The 10,908-nt window shown below is 41.5% G+C and overlaps 2 protein-coding genes across 6 annotated transcripts in view; one reads left to right on the top strand and one right to left on the bottom strand.

Annotated features, from left to right (window-relative positions):
* cacna2d4a (calcium channel, voltage-dependent, alpha 2/delta subunit 4a) overlaps positions 1 to 10,908 on the bottom strand; it is a 77,200-nt gene that overhangs the window by 65,344 nt on the left and 948 nt on the right. For 2 of the 5 annotated variants that reach the window (XM_072710110.1, XM_072710111.1), the window contains exons 2-7: positions 8,375 to 8,456; positions 3,771 to 3,887; positions 3,056 to 3,115; positions 2,371 to 2,533; positions 1,538 to 1,669; positions 917 to 977 (exon numbers count right to left, since the gene is read on the bottom strand). In XM_072710110.1, coding sequence (XP_072566211.1) covers positions 917 to 977; positions 1,538 to 1,669; positions 2,371 to 2,533; positions 3,056 to 3,115; positions 3,771 to 3,887; positions 8,375 to 8,456 — 615 coding nt within the window. Of the gene's footprint in view, positions 1 to 916; positions 978 to 1,537; positions 1,670 to 2,370; positions 2,534 to 3,055; positions 3,116 to 3,291; positions 3,394 to 3,460; positions 3,621 to 3,770; positions 3,888 to 5,004; positions 5,453 to 8,374; positions 8,457 to 10,908 lie in introns of those variants that run through there. The other 3 variants (XM_072710114.1, XM_072710113.1, XM_072710112.1) reach the window with 3 other exon arrangements.
* Positions 5,533 to 10,908, top strand: part of cacna1c (calcium channel, voltage-dependent, L type, alpha 1C subunit) — a 200,912-nt gene continuing 195,536 nt past the window's right edge. The window contains exons 1-2 of the mRNA XM_072710105.1: positions 5,533 to 6,078; positions 6,512 to 6,618. The gene's annotated coding sequence lies outside the window, so the exon portion shown is untranslated. The remainder of the gene's footprint in view (positions 6,079 to 6,511; positions 6,619 to 10,908) is intronic.

Genomic DNA, 10,908 nt, shown 5'->3' with positions numbered 1-10,908 from the left:
ATTGAAAAACCCTTGGTCATACGCTTGATAGCGTGGATGTCTATGTGTGTCCTGGGTCCTGTCAAGTAGTGTTGGCAGAAAAAGAGCTCCTATCAGCCACGATTGTGCTCTGTTCTGTGAATCCAGTGCAGCATAATCATGTTGACATTTTTATGTTAGCTTAGAAGACAAGTACACTCTTTAGTGCTATATGCCTAAAATAGCTGGCTGCTAAATTTATATATTTAACGGTCAAATGACACCCTGCTTGTGGAATCCCAGCGAGGGTGGATTGGGGGTGGGGGGGCAGTACCCCCCTAGTCTATGCCAGTTGAGAAAAGAAATGATTTTCTTACATTAGGTAAACTACGTCTTAAGTGTTTTACCTAGCTAACAGAGGTTATTATGCATGGATTTAGCAGTTGTTTGTTTTGGTAAGTTGTTTGAACGCAGTGCTTTACCGTCAAGGCCCAGTGAATAGGCAGACAAAATAATAGGTTACGTGTATATCAGATATGTGCATTAACACAAAGGGTAAGCATGATGTGGTTTCTTTTTGCCCATCAAACTTCACCAGTGAATCCCAGGCTGATTTTCATAGTCATTCTTACCACATGCTAATGAATGGCCAGCCTCTGAAGACTTAGCCCAAAACTTGTCCTATATCAGGCATTACTGTTTGTGGTACCTGAGTGGCATCCATGTGCATAAGGTCACCTGGGGCCTGCTTCGCTTATGTGGTGACATACTGTACCTTCTTAGGATGGTTGCTTGTCTAATGTATTTCAACTGTTATATGGAGTTATCAATCACATTCACCCCACTGAGAGATGTCCCATGTAGAACAGAAAAAGAGGTCACCTGACTGGCCTTGCCACACACACAGAGAAACAGTAAATATATCTAATGATAAGCAACTCTAAAAATAAAGGCTCACCAGTTCCGATTCCTGCAGTCGAAAGCGATGACTCCATTTGCATCTGGGGTCCATTTGATACCTTAAAAAAACAATCAACTGCATAAACATGAAGAAGTTTCTTCTGTCCATTGATTCCCTTATTCCATGCATATCACCTTTTTGGTCTTAAACTCATGGTGCTGACTCAAGAGGTGCTGGTTGGGAACCATGTAAATGCAGGACTATGCAGAAGTCAAGTACCCCAGGGACACATTTCCCCTCCCTTCCCTTTGGTGTGCTGACAGGTCCTGACTACACACCCAATTAACTCTCAGCACCCTGGACCCCGCTCAGCAGACCACATGGCTGTATTGCTGATGGACCGTCCACAAGTCAATGCAGGCCAAGCTGAGTCATTCTTTACTGCTAATTATCCCGCAGCTCCATCTCTGTCAGCGAACTTCACACCCATCTCAGCCTCAATGAGACTGCTGGCCCAGCGACCCTGTTTCGCAGCTCAGGCAACTGTACCTGTCGCAAACCTTAACTGAGCATTCTAGCCCATAGGTGGAAATTCTGACTGCTACTCTCACCATTGATATGAGAACTCTTCCAGGTCATATGTTAGCACCCCTTGCAATATATGTGGCTCCAATGTACCTGGGTAGATTCTGAAGAAACCTGTGGAGCTGCCAAAGAACTGCCAGGTGAGGGTGGGGTCCTTTTTGAAGTTATTAATGAAGATCTCATTCAGTGCCTCTGACATGTAAACCCCATTGAGAATGTCCGGATCTGTTGGTGATGAGGGTTCGGGAGTGGGCAGGCAATGTTTGATGATTGGCGGGATCAGGGGAAAGAGAAAGCGAACAAGGAATAAGTCAGCAAAAGGAAGAAATGCTGAGGTCTTCCTGAGGCTGTGAAAAAGCAGTTCTTCAGCCTAGAGTAAGATAAACAGTAACACTGTGGTAGACCACATATTTATTCAGTTAGGATACAAACCTGTATTCTAATGGATAACAGGTTTCTATTCACATACGCCAAGGCAAACGTGACAGGGATACCAAGAGGGCAAAACCACCCTTATAAGGTGAATTCTAGGAAAAGCTACACTTATCAAAGCCCATTTTAGCTGGACGTTCCCACAGGATCACACCCATTGGTACACTACACCTCAGGAGATAAAATCTCATTTCAAATCAGATGATTTAGGTGAAATATGTGATACATTTTCGATAGCTTTAGTGCTTTTCATAACAAGTAATAGCACAAAGCTCAATCCCACAGGGACGAATTGACTCAGGGTATTATTTAAAGGAAGAGAATGATGAATGAGAATATAAACTGGTTCTTTTTAACTCCATAAATGGATTTCGTACAGATTACTTTAGTCAATCTTGTCTGCTCCTGTATAAACTAAATTTCTCAGACACCTTCTCACTAAAACTCGAGACCATTAGCCGGCTGCTGTCTGCAGCCTTTCACAGCTTCCGCACCCTTATTGTAGACGTTGGTAGGGACTTGCACGCTACTGAGGGAGGTGTTGACAGGGAGGTTGTTGAAGTGTTCATTCTCCTCCAGGATGAACTCCCCACCAAGCTCCACATACTTCCCATCCTCATCCTTTGTGTTCACCAACACCGAGTTGTAGTAGTCAATCTGACACGGAGAAAAGGTTTTGGAGTAAAGTAAGGGTTGGTATTTTTAACTACAATGGCAGAAAACAATTCAAAGAGTTAGTTATTGTTGACTTCCAAGTACAAGCACAGCTGCAGTGGTAAAAATTGTAACAGATGCAGGGCTGTCAGAGGGGTATGGATTCCCTAGCAAATTCAGGGGCCCAGCACTTTATAGGGGCCCTTGAGTATGTAAAATTAGATGTAAAATTGGACAGGCGGGCCTAGTATGATATTTTGTCAGGAGCCCCAGAATTTCTAGCGACGCCCCTGAACAGATGTTGACAAATGGAGATCAGTAACACTGTCTGACCATTCTTTTTGCATTCTATGTGCTTTAAACCCTGTTAGAAACACTCTGGTTAAGGAACTGGTTATGGTCTACATGTTGCAGAGTCCATCATATAGCTGACTGTCTGTAAAACTGTATCCTAGGTAAACAGCTTTGAATTAGACACCTGCTTAACAGATGCATCAGAAAAAGACCTAATACAGGAGGACTCACCTTCAGAGAGGCGTCATAATCATGGTACAAGTCTGCATCCTCAGCATTCTCTGCCAGGGTCTGCAGATAGGACAGATAACGAGTTCTTAATGAGAAACACTGGAGCAGATATATTTAAATTACCACCATATTTATTAAAAGAATTCTGCAGACTCTGACATGTGAATGTTTTTATTTCACCCAAGTAGTACTTAGTGACTTACTGCATGTCACATATCACATTGAAATTAACTTGCCTTATTAAAACTATAATTTATATGGCAATCAGTCCTTCCTGTTTTGGTGGATTATGAAACATGGAGGGGGGTTGTTTTGTGTCACATTGTCAACAAGAGTGGCTGATGGGAAAAAAGAAAGACATTGACAAAAATCACGGGAAGTGCTTGTGAAAGCAGGATTCCTCACATGGTTTCAGGCATGCAATTCTGGTGTAAAAGGAGGTTTCAAGGAGGTTAGATGGGAGGTAAGGTATGCGGAGAGCTGCCCTGTCAACACTTCCTCCTATCAGAGACACTGGTGGCTGCGAGGAGGAAATGCGTCCAGGGGGACTGCAGGGGATGGTGACCTACTCCGAAAATGCCAAAAAACATATGTGGAGAAGCCTGACAGACATCTCATACCTTGTGTATTCAAAACCGTCTTCTATAACAGCTAGAGGAGCAACTTGAAGGAGAGACTCATGAAACGAAGCTGGCTGTGGATGGAATGCTCTCACCTTGACCGATTTCATTTTCCTTCCCAGCATACTTTCCATCTCCTCTGCAAACTTCAGCACCAGTTCTGAACCATCCACCTCCTCAATCTTCACAATTGGCTCCACATCTTTGAATTTCTGACAAGTTATGGTGGGGGGTAGGGACTGCAGTCAGAATGATTTTTCCACAGGGGTGAATATTAAAAGAAATTGATGCAAAAGCCTTGTAGATATATACAGCATTTCAAAGGTGAACACTGTATAAATGTACAGTCCATCTGTCTCTGTGTTTTTTGAGCATACATTATGATTTTGATATTTTGAAGCCCACAGTCTTACTCTTTAATCTAAGCAAATGATTCTGAAGCATTATTGTGGTGTTAACTGATAAAGCCTTCTTTCCAAATGAAACAGAAAGAAAATCTATTATAATATGCAAGAGTGAGTTTTCTCACTGAGTCTAATAAAATCAGGTTAATCAAAAAATAGGCCTGATTGTCCCCTCCTCCCCCCCCGCCCCCAAAGGCTGACTGCTACAGCCTACACCAAAATAAATGAAGAAATAATATTTAATGATTAATATTATATGAATTTGTGTAATATCCCAATTTAATTTCTATACTGAACATACAGACCAAAAAGTATTTTTTGATTGTATTGCGACGTGCTTGTGTATGTTATTAATTCCAAATAAAACATTCATGTCAGGGTCACCGCCCGTCTGACTCTGTCCTTCGTGTCTCCTCCCCGTTTGGCCAGCAGGTGTTGCTGGCCATCCTGTCTTCCTCCCTGTTTCTTGTCTTTCAGCCCCAGCGTGTCTAAATACCTAGTGTTTGTACAGTGCTCTAAACTGTGGTATAGCTCAGCGGGTTGAGTATATAGCATGGAAGCTATACCCTTGAAGTCATGGGTTCAAGGCCAGGTTGACTTGTTTTGTTTATTGGACTTCTGTTTTTCCTTTAAGTTCATTACTTCCCTGTTTTGGTTCATTTTGCTTGTGTCCCTGGTCCTTCCTGGTGTTAGCTAGTTCCTGTGTTTGTCATTTATGCCACCTGTTGCCCTGTGCCTTGATTAATTGATTGGATTGTCCTCACCTGCTCCTCATTTCCCCAGGTTCTGTATAGCTACACCTGCCCCGTGTTAGTCATTGTGTTCAGTGTATTTAAGTGCTTGCCTTTGTCCTGCTCTTAAGTCAATCATTGTGTGTACCGTGTTATTGGTTTGTAGTTCTGCTTAATTTCCTAGTCATACTCACTGTGTTCTGTTTGTGGTTTCCCCAGTTTGGGTTTGGTGCCTAAACCCTTTTGTTGTCTTGGAGCAGCCAGTGGATCATGCCTGCACCATGCCCCATCGCAGATACATTTTATCGTTCAACAGCCGTGTTAGCAGTGTTTGCTTATTTTGAAATGTCAGTGTTGTTCACTATTCACTTAAAATGTTTCTTTTTTTGGTTACATTGTGCTAACCTAACAACGTCCTCGACACTACTCCCCTAACGACAGCACAGTTTCAGACAAGGTGAAATTGGCGGGAAAGTCGGCGCCCCCTCAGAAGCTAACGCTCCGCATCGCGTATCCGTTTTGTGCGCAGGCGCTGCAGAGAACGCGAGTCAATTCTGCTTCTTTTTCGGACGGTTAGCGCTGCGCGCAAGACTGAAATCGGTATCGCCCCCTCAGAAGTTGGCGCCAACGCCTCGCTTCCCGTATCCGTTCTGCGCGCGCACCCTACAGAGCACACGTGCAACGTAATTTGGACGGTTAGCGCCACGCGCAAGTAGCGCCACCGCCCGTCAAACGTTGGTGCCCGCCTATGTTAGCTAGGATCTGGCTGTGGTGTCAGAAACTGGACTTGGTCTTACCAGTAATTACGTATAGTATAATTTCTATATTTTTATGTAGTATAATATAACATTAAAATACATAATACTATAAAATAAATTACTCTTGGTTAGAGACATATCCACCAAACCACTAAATAACGATTAGTTAAATCAACAAGAAGGTCGTGTAAAACTTAATAAGATGAGTGGATCTCTATAAACGTGTTTAACTTTAAATATGTTCATTTTATTAAAATAAAATTGGTAGGTATTTCATACACAGGTTACAGCTGCTGTTGTGGGTTTCTGAGGCATCAAAAGGTGCCTTTAATTTTATTAGGTTTAATTGGTTGTTTTGTTACTAGTGCGAGACGGTGGTTGTTAGATGTAGTCACATCGTGAACGCTGTTTTAATAGAATAAGAGGCGAAGGAAGTGTTTTTGTTAATCTTCACAAGGAATTTACATGTGTTTTTTGGTAGTTGTTTTTTCCCTCCTGGTTTTTGATTAGGTAAGGACGCCGTGAATGAGAAAATCGCTTCTAAAAACAGCGACGTTGTGTACATTACTTAGCCATAAATTAAAAAACAATTAAACGACTAACACTTTTAAAACTTGATCGTTACTTTTAATCCATTTGTTATGCTCACTTTAAGAAATAAGCATGTTATTTTCATATACGCGTACAGTAACAGGAAGTATGTGTGTACATATAACAAGAAATCACAATTCCGAACTTTTATACTAAACTGTAATTTTCCTTGTTGAAAATGCTCCCAATTTATATAAAACGCTTTGATTTTAAAGTGACAGTGATCTGCATAGTCATTTTGCTTAAAGAACCCAATAATCCTATAAAAGGAACACTCACAAATTTTCAAAAAATTGAGTAAACATTGAAAGCCTTGGGCAGTGATTAAACAAGATGGCATGTTTCTTTTCAGTTAAAACACTGGAAACATCCAAGTGGCCTTGTCCCCTGTGTCTCCGTGTGCCTTACTGAAGTTGCTGTCTCAGATTAGAGATGTCATCAGCAGTCCCATCTGAACAGGTACTTGCATGAATAATGTATACATAGAAAACTATGCCAAGCAATCATAAAGGCACAAATACGACAACCTATGTAAGCACTGGAAAAAGTGCACAGCAGCCATCTTTGTTGGGTGGTGTTCTGTTCTTTCCATTAAATCCTGTAAATAGCCATAGTGAAGGTCAAGGTGTTTCGCAGCTACAGACAAGCTGTGGCCTGAGCTCTTGCTGAAATGCATTTACTGCCCACAACCAGAGGAAATTCTGGTTATGCTTAATATGTAAGACTACGGTTTGAACTCAGTTCTCATTTTCAGTAACTGAAATTAAATTCATTTATTTAGCTGACCAATTATACAAATTATAATTTATAATATAACAGACTTGTTTTTATTTCATGTGTTCTGTTTAGCTGTGATTCCTGTTACATGTCATCAACAAGGTTCATTCTTATTGGTAGAAACTGTGGGGTATTTGCCTTATGGTTTCACTGTAGTGTGGTGTATCGGTATAGATCAGCAGACCTGTATAAGTATATAGGCTTTGCTTGTGCTGCTGTCAGATGTATGGGGCTTTGATGTTACCTCTTTAAAAGCTCATCTGCAATCTCTGACACAGGGCACACAAAATGAATGTGTTTCCATGTGAAATCAAGGGTCGATGCCAGCTATTTCCGCAGTCATAAAACCCTTAAGGGAACGTCACTGGAAATGAATGGTTCTGAGCTGTTGAATTAACAGCCAAATACGATCGGGACCCGCTTGGCCAAAAACTCAGTGGTTTGGCATAAGCAGAGACGTGTCTGGGCTGTTTGAGTGGAAGACGTAAAGCAGGTCTGCGTGATGTCCAAGAGTTGCCATGGAGACACGTCAGCTGGCAGAATGACAGATGTGATTCAAATCACTATGCATATCCTGTTAAGACAGGACTTTGCACTAATGACCTGTGTAAATTGTGAGTCATCATTTTATTACTGAAATAATTACAAACAATGTTTGTCTTATTCAAATATTCTGTTTACGTCCTTTGAATAATTGGGGATTTTTTAATAATCTCTTTAGCCTGATATTTTGTACTGGGTAATATAAGCTGTACTTCTTGTTTGATTTAAAAAGAAATATATATATATCCTATTTGTGGGAATGTACAGAACTCCTAGTCTGGGTTGTTTCCATCTTTTAGGAATGGGTGATGCTTTCAGAGTTCAGAGAAAGGGGATATATGGTGCATTGCAGTCATGGTGTTTTGTATCATTATCCCAGCAACCCCCATGTACAGGTCACTTTCACATCCCTCACGCATACCCCTATTGTTTTTACTCTGCATTATCGGGGGCAGCTGGACACACAAAGGACTCTGACCATGTAAGAAATACCTTCTTGTATGACAGAATACCTCTAAGATGCCCCCTGTGCCCCTTACACCACTAGTCTTACATGGGGTCTTTCTAAATAGTCTGCACCAGTGGTTTCACCACATGTGTTTATGGCACGTGAAATACCCTCAGAGGCAGAGGAAGCCTTGAGGATCTCCCTTTCCATCTCTGACAGGATCAGAAAAACAGACCACTGCTGATGTACACTTTGGCAAGTCACCCAACCTGCAACCATTCATGCCATAGCTACTGTGGGTGCTTCAGTTCAGTTAAACAACTGCAGGGTAATAGATTACTAACACATTTACTAAAATACTATATGAGCAGTCGGGTTTGGGAGCAGCAGCACTTATTTTCCACCTGACTTGGCAGTTTACTTGAAGGGAATGGATTTGCAGTTTACCTTCTGCAGTAGAGGAGCTCCAGAGTATTTTGTTGCTATGGAGTAGATCTGATTTCCAAAGTCTGTTGCCCACTGTTGGACCCTGGAATACAACGAGGAAAAAAATGGTTATTTAAGTTACATTGGAAGCTTTTGTAATGTATGATATGTGCTTCAGGTTAGGGATGAACAATATATCAAATTTTTTTTTATCTTATATTCAATATATTTTTACATATGAAATGACTTGATAATGTATCATTATATTGATTGTATTTATTTATTGGAAATGTGGACAATGCATGCATGGGCAGTGTCAGAAAATGTAACACAGTGTACGCATGCTCAAAAATGCTGTGTATTAGTACAAATCAGGCAGGTGGTACAGATCAGGAAATGACAGATACTCCCACAAAGCCCTGCCCATCCACACTGTGTTAAAAAGAGGTGAGATGGTGAAACGCAAAGAAAAATACAGCAAAAAAGGAATGTATTGCAAAGCGCAACACACATGCCATAAAGAAAAACAAGTGCCAAATACATCAATTTTGTTTGCAGTTTATACGTGCTTTTGTTTACAGTACACACATTTGTTTGAAGCGCTATGTGGCCGCAATTTGACTCCATACATTTAACTTTTGAACAACCTAGTTGTTAAATATTGGAAATACTTACTTAAAATATCAGTATTGTTTTACAGCCGTATCACCCAGCTGAATGTAGTTGTGCAGTACAGTAGTTCCTGGGGGTTATGGTAGATTACTGCTTTTGTTTGGCTGTCCTAAGGCATCTTGCCCTCATCCCATTCCTGGTAAGGTTTGAGGTTGGACCATGGTGTAATACTGGACAGGTGTGTGACTCAGTGGGTTAGAATGCTGTACCTGTGATGGGTAACCTGGTCAAATCCCAGAGTGGTTTTACTATTCGGCCCTTGAGTAAGTAAATGTGTGTGTATGCATGTATGTAGGATGGCTTGATTAATAGGTCTTGGATGGCTGATGTATAGGGAAAGGACCAGGATGCTTTTTTTTTTCCTTCCTGCCCTCCCACCTAGGAGCAGTATGTGGGGATACCCCATCTCCCATGGCTCAGGATCAGCAGAGCATCAATCTGCTGCCTTTGTGCTAAAGACTTATTAATCAGGCGGCTTACTAAAGTGAAGGCAGGAAGGATGAAATCCTCCTACCTTCACACAAAGATTCTGCAACCCACAAAAGGAGATCCTATGAAAATCAAAGCAAACGTGAGCCACCTTCCCCAGGCGGCAAAAATCTGACATAAACATGGCTGCAGAGCAAACACTATAAATTTTTATGTCAGAAAGCTTTGTTCATAGCAGGGGAAAATACAAGATGATTAATTATGTCTAGAAAACTCAAGTCAACAGTTGTCCTGTTGTAATAGGAAGTACAATACAGAGAACAGTGGGGACAATATACCTATGCAGAGCAGGCGGTAGTGTTTGTCTGTGTCTGAAGGTAAACGACGTGGAGAGCAGTTTCTGCTAGCCATCTGCCCCTGGGTCATAACTCCTGTAACGCACTGATCCCATGAAATCTAGGGTCAACCACCGCACTGCTTTGACTGCCTGGGAACCCCGGCCTTAGAGGCTGCCTGTGGTCCGACAGAAGGACCGTTGCATTTGTGTTGCACACGTAAACCGCTAATTTGCTGTCAGGTACCAACCACAGCACCCCTGGAGACTGTGATAACAGCAGCACGACTGCATTGTGTAATTGTGGGAATCATTTGTATCTTTGAAGACACTTATCGGCTTTAGGGGGAATTAGGTGGGAAGCTTACTTAAACTGGATGTGATGGATACAGCTCTTCTACGTGGCAAAACACTGAAATTAAGTCCCTCATTAGGTTTTTAAATCCACAAAGACCATACTTTTAACTGTGTGGCTCTGTTCCCAAATGCAGAATGTTTGAGGTCATGGGTTAAAACTTGGGTGGGCTGGACAAAGTGGGTATGCTGCTCCCCTATCACATTCTTTGAAGGGTTCTTCTACCCCCTGCCATGGGGTTGATTGCTGCTTTGTTTATTGTTAACCTCATAATCCCTGGGGAATTTTTTTTAGGAGCAAAACTATATCTCTACTGAAAGTGAATCAAATCTTCATTTGCAGATTCACATTGTCACCCTGTTCTGTATCTGCTGGGTATCGGACTTCGGGCCAGCAAAGGCCAACAGGACTGCTGTTAATCTCTGGGTTGCATCAGCATTTGCAAGCACAGACCTGAGCACAATTAATCTCCGGATTGTGTCAGCGTTTTTAGGAGTGTCTTTTGTTGTTTTTTAATTTCTTTCCTGACAAGTGAGGGCTTCACGTTCAAACGGGGGAGGAAGGAGAACAGGATCATGCTTTAAAATGGGTTATGAAAAGATACCAGATTTGATTAATGGTATTTGAAGAATCTTATATTTTTCGTTCTTCTGAATCTAGTAGATAAATTTCTTTTACTATCCCAAATTTTTTTTCCTAGAATTTTGCTAATGTATAAGACCAACAAAGCTAATAAATTATCTGCTAAATTCTTCACAGCAAGGA

This window comes from Paramormyrops kingsleyae, chromosome 3 (genome assembly GCF_048594095.1).
Source record: "Paramormyrops kingsleyae isolate MSU_618 chromosome 3, PKINGS_0.4, whole genome shotgun sequence".
Taxonomy (NCBI): domain Eukaryota; kingdom Metazoa; phylum Chordata; class Actinopteri; order Osteoglossiformes; family Mormyridae; genus Paramormyrops; species Paramormyrops kingsleyae.
Note: the sequence above shows the minus strand (reverse complement) of the source record. Positions and strands in the feature narration are given on the sequence as shown.